General features: G+C 59.8%; 1 protein-coding gene across 1 annotated transcript; it reads right to left on the bottom strand.

Moving 5' to 3' along the window:
* Positions 1-424: 424 nt before the first annotated feature.
* ROBO3 (roundabout guidance receptor 3) lies at positions 425-16,213 on the bottom strand. Its single transcript, XM_036014000.1, has 28 exons — positions 15,928-16,213; positions 12,637-12,963; positions 12,124-12,281; positions 11,414-11,534; positions 11,184-11,322; positions 10,787-10,914; positions 10,398-10,522; positions 9,045-9,216; positions 8,471-8,676; positions 8,186-8,267; positions 7,734-7,899; positions 7,183-7,349; positions 6,627-6,748; positions 6,214-6,439; positions 5,884-6,005; positions 5,477-5,648; positions 5,186-5,371; positions 4,361-4,384; positions 4,236-4,278; positions 3,916-4,055; positions 3,423-3,617; positions 3,159-3,297; positions 2,808-3,020; positions 2,282-2,433; positions 2,054-2,164; positions 1,679-1,840; positions 1,017-1,201; positions 425-694 (listed from the first exon to the last, which is right to left on the bottom strand). Exons 1-28 carry the CDS (start codon positions 16,085-16,087, stop codon positions 683-685), a joined length of 4,155 nt encoding a protein of 1,384 aa, XP_035869893.1. The 5' UTR covers positions 16,088-16,213; the 3' UTR covers positions 425-682.
* Positions 16,214-17,868: the final 1,655 nt, after the last annotated feature.

Raw genomic sequence — 17,868 nt, 5'->3', positions numbered from 1 at the left:
TGTTTGCACACCCCCTCTGTGAGGAGGGGGCCGGGGTTTGAAAAGCCTGTTTTTCCTTCTTGGCCAGGGTTTCCTCATCAGCTCCCCCTTTCTTTCAGTTGTGAAAATTATTATTACGGGGGCATATTCCCTTGCACGAGAGAAGATACACCCCCCGAGGGGGCACTAAGGGAGGGCCTGGCTCAGTTTTCTCCGAGGGCGGGACAAGTCTCCTCTGGTTGGTCATTTGGAAAGTCTCTCTGGCTGTAACTGGGGGGACAGTGACTTCAGCTCCTCTGGGAGGCAGGACAGGTCGGGTCTCAGCCCTGTCCTCATGCGGAGTTTTGACAGAGAAGTTCAAGAGGAAGTGCACTGACACCCCCACCCCCACCTCTCGGCCGCCTTTCCCCCCCATCCTGCAAAAAGCAGACAAATGGCCCAGAACTCCGATCAGACTCTTTATTGTCTTTTTTGCAAATGGGTCTCAGGTAGGAAGAGACGGCGATGAAGGAGCTGTCTCTCTGGCTCCTGGGCCAGTTGTTCAGGGAGCCCCACTGCACTGCTGGGAGGGAGGAGGCCCCTCCCTGCTCCTCTTCGCAGCCCCTTGTTCACCAGGGGAGGGGCTGCCATCCAGGCTCCCGGCCCAGGGACAAGCCTTTCCCCATGGAACTGCTGGTATTTTCATCAAAGGTGATCTCAAGGGTTATCTTGGTTCCTAAAGAGAGAGACACGGGGGTGGGGGGAGACAGAGGCTGGTTTGCAAGGCCTGGCCTAGAGCACACAGGCCCCAAGAGGGGATGTGCCTCTTTTCTCATCAGCCTTACCCCTGATCCACTTCTACGGGACCCCAGCCTCCTGTACAATGTGTCATCTTGCCTTGACCTTTGTCACTGTTCTCCAGGATTCCCCCTGCCCCTCACTCCCTGGGCCCCCTCCTTTTCATATCCTGCAAGCCTCCTCATCTTCCTCTTTCCAGTTATTCCCTGGTCCACCCTCCCTAGCCCTCCGCTCCCAGTTTTGTGACCCCTAGCCCCCACCTCTCGGCATTTCCGTCCTGGCCTTTGGCTCTGGCTCCGGCTCCGGCTCCGGCTCCGTCCAGGGCCCCGGGAGCCCCGAGAGCTGCTGGAGCCTCTGGAAGAGTTGCTGCCAGCGGTGGAGCAGGTGCTGGCGGCCTGGCCCCGGGACAGGAAGCTCGGTCGGCTGTAAGGGGGCCAGGCCTCTTCTGCAGCACAAGAGACAAGGGCAGCTGGGCCCGGGCAGCGGCAGAGCGCCACCACCAGGTCGCTGTGCCACCCCAACCGCCACCCCAGCTCTGGGAGGAGAGTTGAGGGCGGCAAAGGGCTCGGGTGGTCGTGGGGGCTGAGAAGCAGAGTGCCCAGCCCACGGCCTCGATGTAATGTGCGTTCAGAACCCTGCAGGGAACGCCGTCCTCGGGAAAGGAGGGACGGAACACCCACCCCTATTCTTTCCTCACTGGGGCTTCAGTCCTTGGGAACCTCAGGGGATTCTGCTCGGGGGCAGCTGGAGAGACAAGTGTCTTTGGTGTTGATCAAATTCAGGGGCCCAGCAGAAAGTGAGGGTGAGCTGGGCTGGAGTCAGTCCATAGGTGGTGCTGTCTGCACTGTCCCATCAGCCCCCAGTCCTAAAACCCACCTTCTTACACAGCAGTGGCCCTCCAGCCCGCCCTGGACCTCCTTACCGTCCAGGAGAGGGCCCCGATGGGCCCCCAGGGCCCCCGCCTGCACCCTTCTTCTCTCCCCACTGTGCTCCCGTTCCAAGGAGGACATGCTGCCTGCTGCCCTCAGCCCTGAGGCCCAGCTCGCCTCTTCCTCCGGCGGCGGCAAGGGTGGTGGGGGCAAGTCTGCGGAGAGACCTGCTTCAGCAGAGCCTCCTGCTTCCCTGGTACCGGCCTTTCCCACCCCGATTCCAGGGCACCAGGAGGCTGCGAATGAACGGCCCAAGATTTGGGTTGGCCTACTCCCCCCGCCACCACCCCCAGCCTCCAGGGCTCACCCTTGGTTTCCCAGTGTCCCCTACTGACTGTCACCACCCCCCAGGCCTATGGCCCCCTCACCCCCAGGACTGTGCTCCCGCCTGTAGGGAACAGCCTTAGGCTTCTTCCGAATTTGGGCCCGGGGCCCTTGGAGTGGAGGAGTGCCGTCCCCAGGCACCTGTCGGGTCCTCCCTGCGACATTAGGAGGCGGGAGAGGGGCAATGTGTGAGGAGGTCTGGAGGGAAGGGAAGAGGAGCTCTGAGCTCTGGGGCGGGGGCAGCAGGACGAGCTGAGGTTCTGCAGACTCACCTGGGGTGCTGCCGGCTGTGCTGGGGACAGGGCTGGGGCTGAAGTGTGGGGTGGCTGTGGGGCCAGCTGCCAGGCCCACAGGCCTCAGTTCATGGCTATTCAGAGTGGGCTGGGACCCACTGAGAGGGGAACTTGGTTCAAGGGGCACCCTCCTGCAATGACATAAGGCCTTAGCATGTGTTCACTCGACAAACACTAGGTGCCTACTATGTGCCAGGCACTGTGTTAGACACTCTGCCTAATACCCAGACGAACGACACAGAGCCAGCCCCACACGGGCTCCCAGCCTAGCGGAGCACGAGGAAAGCCGTGTCTCTGAACACTCCAGGAGCCGCAAAGTCACTCCAATGGAGAAACCGTCCGAAGGGGGTGAGAGACCTCGTCAGCCTCCAGGTTCCTCCCCAAACCACATTTTCACCCTCATACAGCCATGAGACCTCTGCAGCCCAGACCCTCCACCCATCTGTCCACCGAACACGTATGTCCTGAGGGCCTAGAATGGGCAAGGTGCTATAGGCCCCCCTACCTGGGCACCTGGTGCAGGTGGGGAATGTCAGTGAGGGGCTGGGGAGGGTCAGGAGGCGAGGGGGTCAGAGTGGCTGTGGACTGCTGTCCATAGGAAGGTGTGGGAGAAGGCGTCTCCCCTCGGGACGCAGGGACCAAGCACCCTCCACCGGAGCTGGGCTCTGCCAGGTGGCTCCTCTCCGGCACTGGTGGGCACCACTCTCCGGGCTCTGAGCTGGGGAAGAGAGGCAGGAGGGTGGACACAGCCTTCCTGTCTCCACTTCCCTTCTTCTCCCAGCTCTCCACCCTCCCCTGCAGGTGGCCCTGGGCCGGGCTCCATGCATAGGGCATCTGTAGTAGGATGCATCCTTACCTGCCCTCGAGCTCTTCCTCAGGTCCCTCAAGGCCGCTCAGCTCACAGGAAGGAGGAGGGGGTGGCAAGGCTTCTGGCCAGATGAGGGAAGGCATCTGCACGGGCTTCCCCAAAAGCTTCACTTTGCCTCCCCTGGGCCCTGAGGAGAGTAGGGCGGGACACACCAAGATTTGGGCAGGAAGGAGACCTAGGCGAGCCTTGTCAGAGAAGTGCTGGGCCAGGTCCCAGAGGGGAAGTGTGGGGCACGAGGAACTGGAGTCCTACCGCTGTCTCCCTGGCTCCATTCCGGGGGAGCATATGGGCTCCAGGTGCCGGGGTCCCCTGAGGAGTTTGGGGGGAAGCCCCCGTGGAAGGTCTGCAGCTCCTCCCCAGCGGGGTCAATGGTGCTATAGACAGGGCCCTCCGGAGAGGCGGCAGCGCCCCGGGCCGTCTGAGCCAGGTAGAGGGAGATTCCAGCTTCTGAGGAGGAGAAAGAGGGAGGCGCAGGGGAGGAGGCAGGGGCAGACACGGAAAAACAGAGGACAACAGGAGAATGGAGAGCAAAAGGAAATCCCACCAGACTGCTTCTTCCCCTGCCCCAAACCTTACTTCCCAAACCAGGGTGCAGGGGTCACTCCCCCAACTCACATCCTCCTGGGGGCTCACCAGCCTCAGAAACACTAGGGCTCCTCAGCTCCCTCCAGGGTGCCCCAGTAGGTTGAGAGGAGAGAAGGGTGCTGGGGCCAGGTGGGCCCTTGAGGGAATTAGAACTCCTCACCATTGTAATATCTGTCGTCTGGGTCGGGATTGCTGGGGCGGCAGCTTCCCCTGGGGTCCTGGGCTGAGGGGCTCTGAGATGGGTGGGGCCAGGAGTCTGCCAGCCAAGGATAGGGAGCAGGGCCAAGGCCCACTGGTGGCCTGAGGGAGAGCATGTGAATGTTGGGGCAGAGAGCCTGGGAGGCCAGGGAAGGTGGAGGAGGACGGGAGGGTGGGGGCGGCAGGCCAGCGGTAGTGGTGGAGTCTGGGGCAGACGGGGCAGTGAGGCCTGGAGAGCAAGGTGGAAGGGACGATGCCCGGGAGATGAGGTGAGAGAATTACCTGGAACTGGCTCCCGAGAGGCCCTCTGAGTGTGGGAAGGACACTGGGGAGGGGGAGGGGACACTGGGTCAGAGAAGAGCCTGTGCTGGGGTCTGAACCCTGCGGGGCAGTCCGCGGTGGCTTACCTGCAGGTGTGTAGGCAAAGGAGGCTTCCGAAAAGGATCCCATGGGAGAAAGAAGAAGGGAAATGGGAAAAGGGTCAGAAATAGCCACACTCTTGTCCACTCCTTGGCCCCCATCCAATTCCACCACCCAAGCTGCACCCTGGACCAATTTCATCAGAATTCCTAGGAGTGAGAGGGACTCAGACATCGGTGTTTTTTTCTTAAAGCTCCCCCCAGGGATTCCCATGTGTAGCCAACATTGCGAACCACTGATCCAGGGGCTCTCAGATCTCTCCAAACTCGCCCTTTACTAAGAGGTAGAAGAGCTCAGCCTCTACCATGCTGCTGGCCGGCAGCTCCACCCAAATCCCTTCCTGGCAATTCACTGCCTGGGCTCCTGGTCACACCCCTCCTACCAGGCCCGCCCCCACGAGTGTGTTTCTTCTTCAGACTGGCCCCTATTTACGGACACTGACTGCCTAGGTAAGCATCTGGGGAGCACGTGGGCATCTCATTTCTATGCTCGTGGGTGTCTCTGGTTGAGGTAAGATTGGGACTTAGGTAAGATAGTGTTTATTAGCTTCTAACTAGTGTTTTAAGCCCAGTGTCAGAATCTGGAGATCTCGGTTCTTCTGTCCATGGCTTTTCATTCACTGTGACTAATAAGCTTCCTAATAAATCCTTGCCAGACTTGAAAAAAAAAGGCATCTTAAAGGCAAGTCTTACCCCGCCCCCAGGCTCAGGCCCCGCCCCTCCTGGCCCCGCCTCCTCCACCCCCACTCATCCCTCGGTGTTCTGCAGGCTCCTTAATCCACGGTGCGTGCCTGGCCCCGCTCCCGCTCTCACCTGTGTAATGGCTGAGCTCCTTGCGCTGCCTGCGGCGCCGGCAGAGGGCGCCACCGAGCCCGAGGAGCAGCGCCCCGCAGGCCGCACCACCGCCTGCCAGGAAAGCCGGCTCCCGCAGCACCCTGGCCAGCCGCTCTGCCAGCCCCTGGCCCACCTCGAGCGCAGGCTCCAGTTCCGGTGGGGTCGCTGTGGGGGTCAGAGCCATGAGCGGCCTGGAAACCCAGGAGCCATTCCGGGACCCCCTTAACTTTCCAGCCCCACCCACCCACCACCCCCCACCTCCAGACTCACGCAGCTGCACAGACACCGGGGCACTGGCCACACCCACGCCAGCGCTGGTGGCCGCTGCGACCTGGGTCCAGTAGGGGACACCTGGCAGCAGTCCCTGGAGCACCGCAGAGCGCGCCCAACCCGCCACGGACCGATTGAGGTGGAAGCGGCTCTCATTCCCCAGGCACCAGATCTGGGGGGCCGAGACCCAGGTTGAGAGTCAGAAATGGGATTTTGGCCTCACATGGAAACTTGACGCTCTGATGGCACAGCGGGGCTTAGCCAGGCACAGTTCAGCCTAGAGGGAACACTGAAACCTCTCTCCCCTCCCAAAGCCCCCTCCCCAGCCACAAGGCCGGCACTGGATCCTCCCAATCCTAGCTCCGGTTCTCCTCTCCCTCCCGACCGTCCCCTTGCACATCCCGTACCTGGTATTCCTTGATGACCCCATTTTGCTGGGAGGGGAGAGGAGGTTCCCAGGACACAGTGATACTGCTGTTGCCTTCACCCCCCAAGGCCACTGCCACTCCCTGGGGGGGACCACTGGGGGCTGGCCAGGGCGGAATTCGGTGAGCAGGACACAGTCATTGCAAGCTGCCCCTTAGGCCCCAAGCTCCCCCCTCCCAGCTCTAACACCTTAGGGAATGAGGGTACCCCCTTCCCACCCCCCTGCCTCCCTCTTCCCCTGCAAACTCTCGTCTTCCCCCACTCCCACCTCCCTCCTGTACATCCAGCAGCCCGGTGCCCCACCCCCTTACCCTCCTCAGGAATGCTCCCAGTCACCAAGAGACTGTCAGCACCCAGCCCCTCCTGGCCTTGGGCTTGCACCTTGATCTGAATTCGAGTCCCTGGGGGGAGTCCTCTGAGCACAGTACTTTGCTGGCTTGGGGACTGTAGGTCCAGCACTGTCCAGCTTCCCCCATCAGGACCTGCTACCTTCCAAGACACCCGGAAACCTTGCACCAGCTGGACCGGGCCATCTACCTGTGGGAAACAGGAGGAAGCACACCAGGAGAAGCTAGGGCCACACAAGTCCCCCAGGCTCAGCCCCTCCCCCATGTACCCAGCTTCCCCAGCCGCTCACTTCCCACTCTCCTGTACCCACTCTTGGGGGCCTCTATGTCTCCCACCATTACCTGTGCCCTTCACCTCATCCCTATGGCACACTCACGGTCCAGGACACCTGCAGGGTCTGGGGCCCAAGGACTACAGGCTCCTGCATATGCACAGCCACTTCTGCCAGTCCCGGCTGGCCTCTCCATGTGTCTTCCACTGGCCTGGAAGGGTTGCTGTCTATTGACCAAAGAGCCCACTCAGCAGGGTCCCACAGGGACAGGCAGTTAGGACAGACTCGGCCCCGCCCCACAGACTGCACTGCTTAGTGCTCCAGGGCACACCCCAGGGTCCAGAGGGGTTTGGGGGGGAAAGGGGGGAGTCCTGATATTCTACACACACTGTGGGTAAGAGACTCAGCAGTGAGGAGCCACCAAGGTGGCTGAATCACTGCCTGTCTCTCTCTTCTTCCTCTCCTTCTTTTTCCTCCCTGACCCCTCTCTCTCTCCTTCTCTTCTCCTCCCCTTCCTCTTCCTCCTCCTCTTGTTCACTCACTGAGAGGGAAGCATGACCTGCCAGCCACCAGTGTAGCCCCAGCACAGCAGGCAAGAGCTGCCACTGTGCCATGTGCAGTGTGACATGTCGTACCCTCGAGCCGGGAACCCTGGCCTTACCCTGGGTGCGGACGGGCGCAGAGACGGGGCTGGGCTCACTGAGGCCCCAGGCTCCCGCAGCTCGCACCAGGAACAGGTAGATGGTATTGGGCTGTAGACCGCTGACGGTGTGTGTCTCCAGCTGCACACCGTCCGCCACTGTCCGCCAGGTGTTGCCAGCCGCTGGGCTGCAATGGGAATGAAGTGACAGAGTTGTCTGAGCCCAGGGACCTCCAACCTGCCTACTCCTTCTCACTCTCTCTCTCTTTTTTTAGAGAGGGAGAGAAACAACAATGTGTGGTTGCCTCTCACATGCCCCCTACTGGGGACCTGGCCCGCAACCCAAGCATGTGCCCTGACTGGGAATCGAACCAGCGACCCTTTGGTTTGCAGGCCAGTGCTCAATTTACTGAGCCACACCAGTAGATTCATCCATTCTCTATGGCCCCCCTATGCCTCCTCACCCTGGGAGAGGGAACTGGCAAGCCTTTCCCCACAATAGCAAAGATCTTAAGAACACAGGGTCCCCTCCTTTTAACTTTACAGGTTTGCACTCGAAACTTTCTCTGTACCTGAAGGCCTCTATCACATAAAAGGTAACTGTGGCCCCAGCCTGCGGGTTGGGCTTCCAGGTCAGGGTAATGCTGTTCTTGGTGACCTCAGTGACCACTGGCTGAGAAGGAGGCCCGGGAGGGGTACTGGGTTCCGTAGGCGGGTCTGGTAAATCTCCCCCATCTTCTGCAGTAAGGAGATAATGTTTAGGTAGAAGAACGGGGGAAGAATGTAACCTCCCTTCTCCCCAGAGGAGCCGTGGAGCTGTGACAGTGACGGTGGAGAGAGGGACACAGAGCACATGCTACTCACATCCGCCTCCCAAGGACACCACTTCCGCCTTCCTCCTCCCCCTACCATGGCCGTGGCATTGGGAAGATAAAGCCAGTCCTGGAGTTGGGCGAGTACTGACTGCCTTGAAGGACATTTGGAGAACGGTGCTAGCGAAGAAGGGGATGGAGGAGAAACTCACCCCGCCTCCTAAGCCAGGCGCTCCAGGCAGCCTCCCCGGTGGAACTCTGGGCCACACAGCTGTAGAAGCCCATGTGCACCTCCTGCAGGAGAGGGGAGAGGACTGGCACACTGGGCATGGCACGAGGGAGGGTGTGAGTGTGGAGGCGGGTATTCAGAAGGATGGGGAGGAGGTCGTACACTTCAGACGGTCTGAGAGCAGAGGGTTAGAATGGAGTTCGAGTCCCAGCGGGTACTCCCTGGAGTTGGGCGTTCTCAGCTACTTGGGCCCCAGGGTGAGACCCACCTGCACGTTGGTGATGTACAGGGTACCATTGGCCATCAGGTTGAGCTGGGGGTCATCCCCCGGCAGCCACTGCCCATCCTTCTTCCATTGGACGCTAGGTTGAGGGTTCCCGGTCACTCTGCATGGCAGCCACACAGAGGAGCCAAGTGCCAGTGTCTGATTTGCTGGGCCCCGGAGGATGATGGGAGGCAGCCCCTCCGTCGAGGCTGAGAGAGGAGGAACTTGGGTGCCTCAGAGGAGGATCCTCGGTTCAGGCACCCAGCCCCTTGTCCCCATTCTCCGCTCCTTCACATCCACCTCTCCCCCCCCACCTCTCTCCCTCCCCCAACTCTCTCCCTCCCCCACATCTCTCCCTTCCCCAGAGATGTGGCCTCCATAACCAGGTGTAGCCTCTGCCTGGAACCAGCCATCTATTAGTGACTTCCATGCCTAACTTCCAAACTCCAAGGACATGTCTCAGGAGCACGCCCTGCCCCTCACAGACATATTGTGGAGAATCCAAGAAAAACAGATCTCTTTAAGCCACCGTTTCCTTCCAGGCCATGGGTCCTGTCTTATCACCACACGCACATACCTCCTTTCACCTTCAGCAGGGCCTTGGCCAGGATGCTGCCAGCCACGCTGACAGCCTGGCACACGTAGTAGCCAGCGTCCCCACTCTGCACTGCAGTGATGTTCAGCTGGCCTCTGGGAGAGACTGAGAAGCGCCCTGTGGGCTGAAGGGACTGACTGGGGAAAAGCAGGACCTGGGGACAGAGCAGGGAACCAAGGTGGGGAGAGAGCAGACAGCTGGCAGTGGGCTCCCCATTCCCATCAACGCCCCAATCCAGAGCTTTCCTAAGGTTCCAGTTCCTACTCCGTCCCCAGGCGATTCTGTAACCTTGGGCAAACTAGTTAAACCCATTCACAAAAATGAGAGGTTTCATTAGATGATCTTGGGATGTACTTCCCAGCTCCGTGCAAGCTATTTAAACTTCCTGAGGCCCAATTTCCCCAGATATGACTCTTAGAGGATAGTAATGAAGACTGAATGAAGTAATCATATGAAACTCCTTTAATACATTGCGTGATAAATGTTCAATACTTTCCCCTTCTTTCTGGCTCTAACATCTTACATTAGATACATACTTGGAACATGGTGAGGTAGGTTTGGGTCTCAGGGTAAATGGCACCATGCTGAGCCCCTGGCTGACACCCATTCCCACCCTCTACTACCATCAGCATTTTTATTCCTTTCAGAATCTAATGAAAATGCAGCAGACTCGGATGGTAGAGACACTGGGAAAATTGCGGCAGAGGATTTGGAATGAGGTAATAGGTTGCCTGGTTTCCCAGTGGGGTGGGGTTAATGCAACTCATTTCATTACACTGATCTTGTTTTTTAGTAGGAAGATTCCGCCCTTCCCTTACAGGAACTCACTTAGGTTGTTACTTCAGTTAATGTTCACTCCAGTTGTGTGTTCTGGCATTTGTTTGCTAACGTTGGAGGGGGTGACTGTGGGCGCCCCCTGGTGGAGGCCTCTAACAACTAGAAGAGCAAGTCGAGTTCTGCCCTGAGCAGCTTTGGAGCTGTGCCACTTGCTTTCCAGGGCAGTGTATGAAAGCCCAGGCCCCAGGGGTCTGGGAAGGGGGGATCTAATTGGATTTGTTGCATCCACGGGACAGCCTTGACCCAAAGAGAATGATTCCAAGGAATTACTATACAAGACTGTTCCCTACCACCTAAATATAGTATCATCTATTTTAAAAGTGTTGGATACATTCCAGGTCTTTTTATATTCATAATCTTATTTAATCCTCCTAAATAACCTGCAAGTGTTCCTGGGAGGACCGAAAGTAAGCAGAACCCCGAGAGCAGTTTGCAGAATGGAGAAGAGCGGAGGCTAAGACCCAGAGGAGAAGACCCTGAGGAGAAGCTGGCACCTACTTGGCTTCCCTCCTTCTGCCAGAAGATGGCAGGCGGGGGGTTTCCTTTGGTCTCGCACTGGAAAGTCACGCTCTCTCCAGTGGCTGCCATCTGGTCCTGGGGCTGGGTCACCAGCTGAGGTGGCACTGGCAAAGGGAGGGGAGAAAAGGAACAGGGAGTCAGGGTGCTAAGAAGGGAGGCTGAGGGAGCAGGAGAGAGAGGCCCAAGCTTGGCTTGAGTAGGAGCAGATATTCATCCATCTCTTGCTCAAGCCTGTTTAGCTGTCTCCTCTTTCTCCTACAAGTCTCAGGTGACCCCACATCTCTGGCTTGTCCTTTCTCCCTCATTCTCGCCTTCGGCCCACCCGCCACCTTCCCTTGCTACACCCCTGCTGCGGGGCGGGGCCTCACCGTGAACACTGAGGGAGCCAGATGCTTCCGCTCGGCCCACGCTGTTCTCCGCCACGCAGGTGTAGGTCCCCTCATCTTCAGCACTCACACGGCCAATCCAAAGGCTGTGGTCACTCCGGATCTCATACCTGCTCCACTCCCCACCCCCGGGCTGGGTTGGCCATGGCTACAGACCCCTTCTGTCTCCCCCAGGACAGACACCAGGGCAGGGTACAGAGACAGGGCAGGCCTCTACGGGGACAGGAGCTCCATGAATGGAGGTGGGGGCTAGGGAGGGCGGGGCCAGAGGCCCTGCACACAGACTTCTCTGCGTGAGGAGGTGTCTGCCTCCTCTAGGGCAGGGCACACTCTTGAGCCGGCTGGGTCTCCTCACAGGCGGGAGGAAGGGGGTGCTCACCTGCCCGTGGGCAGTTCTCCATCGTCCTTGCGCCAGTGCAGGCGAGGTGGGGGGTCCCCCTGCACCTCGCATGGGAAATCCACAGGCGCATTGGCCAGGACCACCTGATTCACCGGTCTCCGCAGGAATGAGGGGCGCTCTGTGCAGTGGGAGTGAGCAAACAGCCAGGGGTCTGCACGCCGCTTCTCCCCCGGCTCCGCTCCAGGAACCCCAGAGCTGCATGCGCCTACCCAGCACCAGGAGCTCAGCCGCGGCACTCTCCCGCTCCCCTGCCATGTTGGAGGCCACACACACGTACATCCCCGCGTCACTCTTGTGTGTGTGTGACATCATCAGCTTCCCTCCACGGATCTGCGGAGTCACAACAGTAACTTTGGTCCTTCAAAGCCATCAAAGCATATTTATATACTTGCTTTTCACAACAAACTATGAAGGAAACCCATTTTTAAAAAAGATTTTATTTATTTATTTTTAGAGAGGGAAGGGAGGGAGAGAGAGAGAGATATCAATGTGAGGTTGCTGGGGGTTATGGCCTGCAACCCAGGAATGTACCCTGACTGGGAATCAAACCTGGGACACTTTGGTTCCCAGCCCACGCTCAATCCACTGAGCTACGCCAGCCAGGACAGGAAACCCATTTTAAATAAGGAATGGTTGTTTTGCCCAAGGTGGGGATCAGGTCTGTCTTTTCTCATGGGGGTCCCCGGGCATCAAGCTCCCTGCGGTGTTGTACCAAATTCATCTCACCTGTCCTCATGTATCCCTCACTCAGCAGCTCACCCTCAGTCTCCAGTCAGCTCATCCCCTGATCTCAGAGCTGCCTTATCGCCCCAAGCACTATTCCCTGCCTTCCAAGACCCTAGGATTCAGGCCTTCCTCCTGGAGGCCCCTCGGCGTGGGGCCCCGCCCCTCCTGACTGCCGCCGCGGCCCGGCCCTCACCGTGATCCTGCCCTCCTCCTCCTTGACTGGGACGTTGCCCTTCTTCCAAGACACCGCGGGCTCCGGGTGGCCGCGGGGGGGCACGCATTCCATTACAGCGGGCTCCCCTACGGCCACCACCATGTTCCCAGGAGACTGCCGGAAGTCATCGCGGAGGACTGGGGAGAGAGAGAGGAGGGTAGGAACAGGGATGAGCAAAACGCAGGTTTACAGTTGTTCGTATAGAAAAAGACATGTAGGTTATTATTACAATAGTTTCATTAACTCAAAAGATAGTCACGGTGCAGCTGTAAACCTACTTTTGCCTACTCCTAAAATCTTCCCCACCCCCCACCCCCACGCCGTCACAGGTGCGAAAATACCAGGCCCAGGCTTGGGCATTAGAAACCAAAATTAGGGTCCCAAAGGAAAACTTTGGATCGGCGGAGACGGGACCAGTTCTGGACCGGATTGCTCCGCGCCCTCCCGCGGGCCCCCAGGCTCTAGAGCAACCAGCTGACGTGGGGCCTTCACCTGCCACTTCCAGCGAGGCATTCCTGCTGGCAGCCGCTCCCAGGTAGTTGCGCGCCACACAAGTGTAGACGCCCTCGTCGGGCCGTGCGCGGCGCCCGTGCACGATACGCGGGAAGAAGAGGGCACCGCTGGGCAGCAGCAGGCGGTGCGCACGCGGGTCCTCGCGCGCGGTGGCCACGCGCGCCCCATTTTTGTACCACTCGATGTTGGGCCGGGGCCGGCCCTCCGCACGGCAGGGCAGCGTGGCCGGTTCGCCTCGAGACACCAGCAGATCTGGCGGCTGCTCCACAATGCGCGGCATCGCGTCCTCCGGCCCGACCCTTGTCCCTGGGGGGATGGGAGGGACACGGAGCATTCAGACCGGGAAGCTGGGGAAAGATGGAGGCTCCGGAGAAAAAGGACCCTGTCTGTCACTGCTGCCCACCCTCTCTCTCTGTAGGGTCCGGTATCTTCTTCTAGGAAGACGCCCCACGTTCTTGGGTTCCGAGGGAGGCGCCTACAGACGGGCAGATAAGTCAAGGGATCGGGACACCTGTGTCCCCAACAGCCAGGTCTAGTGGGGAGTGAAGGGCCACCCGCGCCCCTAGCTGATTGGTTTCATCCCCCAGCCGCACTGGCTCGCAGGTGTCCTTGCTCCGCAACTCGGACACCAAGGCCAGCACTGGGTTCTCCGCCTCAGCGCGGACCTGGGCAGCGATACGGAGAATGTGGCCAGGCCAGCGGTCCCTCAGGACAGGGAAGGCGTGAGCAATGGGCTGGGCCTGGGAGCCCGGGAGCCCGCGCAGAGCCCTTCTGTTGACACCCCAGATAACCGTGTTTCGGGGTCCTGTGAAGTCTCAGGAACTGAACCGATGCAACTAGTAGTGGAAATGTGAGTAACTCTCTTTTCTGGGAGGGCACAGGTTTCAGCAGATTGTTCTCCAAGTGGATGTAGCCAAGAGAGGCTAAGAACCATTGAGAAAGGAATTCCTCCCCTTCCCTGCTTCTCTCTGATTCGTTCACCGCATGTTCTGCTCCCGAGCCTCACGGGTCCCAGGCTTCTGCTCGCTTGTCTTCGGCAGTGGTTTGCGACCCAGGAGCCTGGAGAGCGTCCTGCTCCCGCACCCCAGCTTCATCGAAAGTGGTTTTGCGACCCCTGGCGGCCGGTAGGCGCCGCTGCCGCCTCGCGCAATCTGTCTCCTTTACTAATGAGGGTCTAGCAGACTTCCCCACCTCCCCACCCCCACTCCGCTTCTCCCACTCTGTTCCGGAATTCACGGGGACCTCTGCTCGCAGCCTCGCTGTGGGACCGGGTTTTTTACTTCCCGCCCTCACTCTTAGGAGTTCCGATAGAGAGGAAGCTGGATGGGTTGCCTAGTGGCCGCTCTTCTGGGGAGAGAGTCTTTAACGGGTCAGGGACAAGAAAGATCGGTGTCCTTCTTCCGATCTTAGGGAAGAGGGTAATTTTCTCGACTTCCCTTCTGGCGGAGACTTCTGATTCTCACCCTCCTCCCCTCCCTCCATTGCAGGCCCAGTTCAGGTAAAGCCCATGGTGAGCGGCACTGAAACGGTTAAGAATTCAGGGGTTGGCTGGAACCCACTAGGGCGGGAATCTCAAACTTCCACACTAACTGCTGTAAGAACGGGGGCAAATTATTGAACTTCTGTGGGTCTCAGCTTCTTTACCTGTAATGCAGAAGGCTCGATGGGGTTATCCTAAGATCCTACTGTGTGCAAAGCACTTGGGGGAAGTTCGATAAATGTGTCAGTTCTCAGACTACGTAGGAGTTCTTCCTCCCGGCCCACTTGACCTTACCTTGGTTCCTACAGTCTCTACCTGAATCAGATTGCACCAGGCCCCACTCTTGCCCTTTGCCCTTTGCATAGTCATCGCATGTGGTGGGAACAGGCGAGTCTGTTTTGCCAAGATTTGTGCAGCTTTGGGGACCATCGGGGTACTGTCATCCTCCCTGAATTTGCTTCCTCCGTCACAGATGTGATCATCAATTCCTTCCCTGCAGACCTCATTGAGACAGTGCAGACTGAAAACACTCCGCCGGAGCGCTAGGGTGGCCACGGGCGCGCGCGAGGCGTCTGTGAGCGGGGCTCTCTGCTTAACCTCCTGGGAATCTGGGAGGTCAGGAGCCGAGAATCCCAGCTCGTTCCCCGTCTTCCTCCCGGCTCCCTCCTGCAGAGCCCACCTTGACGGTCGGCCCTTTCCCCTAATTCCTGTAGACACAGCTGCAGGCTCCCTTTCTCTGGAATTTCATCCCTGTCATTCTAGGTCTCAGGAGAGGCTTCGACAGAAGCTAATGAATAGCTAACGGTCATGCTAATGGGGCTCTGGGGCTTCCCCCCAGCACCTGGAGTACACACACACACACACACACACACACACACACACACACACACACACACACACACACACACACTGCCAAGGTCTCCCTTCTCCCTTCCTTGGGGTCTCCAGCACGGCAGTCGCCCCAGATTCGAGCTGGAGGAAGTCGATTGGTCCCGGCTGAGAAAGAAGAACCAGAGGGAACCAGGGCCAAGGTGCCAGGGGAAGCGGTAGTTCCCGACGCGGCCGGCAGGGGGCGAGCTCCGGCCTCTCCCCGACTCCCGCGGCGCGCGAGGAGCGCGCGGTCGCAGCCATTTATTAATCACGGTAATTAGCGCTGACGACCTGGCCGCCGGCGCTGCCTGCCTGCCGCAGCTCTGCGGGGTGGGCCGGCTGCGAGCCCGTCTCCAAGGGGCAAACTCGTTAAGTTTCCTGAAATGGTCGCCGCTTGCGTCGAGCTCTTAGCCAACACATCCAGCATTTCGGCTCGCTCACTCTGGTCCTAAGTGAATTCTTGGCAAACTTCGGTTCCCGGAGGAAAACCTGCCGCCTGGGTGGGTCCCCAAGTGGCTCGGCTCGGCCCAGGCCCGCCGGCGACGGCGGCCCTCTGCTGCCCTCCCCGCAGTGGGTGCCGGCACCCTCTAGCTAGACCTTGCCCACCCCCCATCCCCCCGCGGCCCTCCTCTCTCGGACGGCCAGCGTTCGGCCCGGGGGCTGGGGGGTTGGGGGGCTGAGGAGGAGGGGAGGGATGGACTCGGCCGGCATCTGCTCCCAGACCCTCGCTCCCCGCGGGTACCGACACACACACTCAGGTGCTCAAAGCCCCAACCACCCCTTGGTGCCCACCGCCCGGGGAGGTTCTGGGGGGCGCCCCTCGGCCCACACGTGGGGCTGGAGCTCTTGGCCTCCCCCTCCACAGCGCCCTCGCACCCACCCCGCTCGGGACCCGGCATCCCCGCGGGGCAGGGGCTTACCGTTGAGAGAAGGCTCTCCCGAGGGCAGGAGGCTGTGGTTGAGCGCCGCCCCCGAGGAGTTGAAGCCGAAGAGCAGGTCGCTGGAGTTGGACACGTCCGCGGCCAGGGAGTCCGCGAACAAGTTCATCTGCAGCAGCGTTTTGAGCAGGTAGCGCAGCATCGCGCGACCCGGCCGAGACCCGGCTCGGGGGCTCGGGGCCCGGCCCCTGGGTCTGAGACCCGCGGGCCGGGAGCCGCAAGCCCCTCTGCAGCCTCTGCGCTCCGCCCCAGCCACGGTGCCGCTGTCCCGCCGGCCGGCGCCCGGGTGCCGCGCGTGCCTCCGCGTGCCCTCCTCCTTCCCTCGTCCTCCTCTCCACCGCTCGGAGCCGCGGTCCCCCGGGAGCTGGGCGGCGGAAAGCAGGTGCCACGCCGATCACAGCGTAATTAAGGGATTAATCCGACACTCTCCACCCTCCCACCCCTCCCCGACCGCCACTGGCAGGGCCGGAGACCAGAGCAGTTTAGCGCGAGTTGGAGTCCCCGCCCCGAGCCCCGAGCCGGGTTCTGGACCACGCTGGAGTTTCCCTCTCGTCTTAAAGAAGTCGAGATGAGAAAGGCGGCTCCGTCGGGCTCTGTGCTGCCTGACGGAGAACAGAAACCCTCCCTCCCTGTTCCCGGGTGTTAGGGAACCTGAGGCAAAGCTCAGGGTCGCTCCTCAAGCTCTAGGAACCCTGGCTTCCATTTCCTCCCAGGTCCCGAGATTTAGCCGCGGAAACGCGGGAAACGGGTGGTTTGGGGCGGGAGTTGAGGGCGGGTGGAGAACAATTCCACGCGTGTCCACACCTTCGCCTGCAGTCACCTGGTTTGCAACAGAGAGGCCAGGAGATGAGGTGGGGCGTCTTGGCCCTAATCTCGTAGTTCCTGGAGAGATACCAAACAGGGAGAAAGCCTGGGAACGCGTAGACAGGTCCCCGCGATTCATGTACTTTTGCATCCCTCTCCTACGACATGTTTTATTAAATTGTTTCGCCTTCTGGGGGAGACCGAAGGGTAGACAGGGAATGAGGGGCAGGGGATGCGGGAAAGACGAAGAGCAATATTGTTTCTCTAAAGGCAAGTGCAGGAGAAGAGATGGGGTGGAAGCAAAACTTGTGCAAATCTGTTCAAACCTGATAGCGTCGTTCTCCGGAGTGGGGAGGGGGAACATGACCCCTCACCCAGTCCCAGACTGCTACTGACTTTTCTGGAGTTCTGTATACCCGAATGTCTCCCAGTGCCTCCCTCCCCCAACGCACACCCTTTCCTGGGCTAGGATGGCCTTGGAGTACCAGGGGAAGAGAGAGTCTTCTTATCAGGGCTTATAAGGCCCTGCAGATTGCCAAGTGGTGGGTGGCATTCGGCCCTGGGTTCTGAGTGATGACTCCACCTTGGGGGGGTGGCCACCTCTGATGGGGGAGGTGATCTAGACCCAGAGGAGCAGACCCCACCTCTGATGGGGCAGGTAAACAGGTCTAGACCCAGAGAAGCAGATGCTCCAGGGTCGTAGACTCCAGAGTAAGCCGAGTCAAGGGCTGAAGTATCTCAGGCAGCCAGCCCTCAGGGGAACCCCACACTTTCTCAAGGGGTGGGGGACTTGTCATCTCTCAACCCACACGCCAGCCCTGGGGGCCTCTAACCTGTGGTTCGGTGTCTTCCTACCCACTTGCAGCTCTGCTGGTGATGTCTCAGGGCCAGAACATGAAGTGCTGGGGGCTTAGGGGCCGACAGCCCCATGGGGGAGGCAGCACCTCTCTGTGGGAGCAGGGCTGGGAGTCTGGCCCCCTACAGACAGCTTCAATCCCAGCAGCCCTTGAGGCTGAGAGTGGGGCCAGTGGGAAAAGGGCTAGTGACACCCCTCTTCCTTGGGAGCACCGGTATACTAAGAGATGGCATTTGATGTAGGTCCCTTACTCCAGGGCCAGG

This window comes from Phyllostomus discolor, chromosome 13, assembly GCF_004126475.2.
Source record: "Phyllostomus discolor isolate MPI-MPIP mPhyDis1 chromosome 13, mPhyDis1.pri.v3, whole genome shotgun sequence".
Taxonomy (NCBI): domain Eukaryota; kingdom Metazoa; phylum Chordata; class Mammalia; order Chiroptera; family Phyllostomidae; genus Phyllostomus; species Phyllostomus discolor.
The sequence above is the reverse complement of the archived record's forward strand: the minus strand, read 5'-3'. Positions and strand labels throughout refer to the sequence as shown.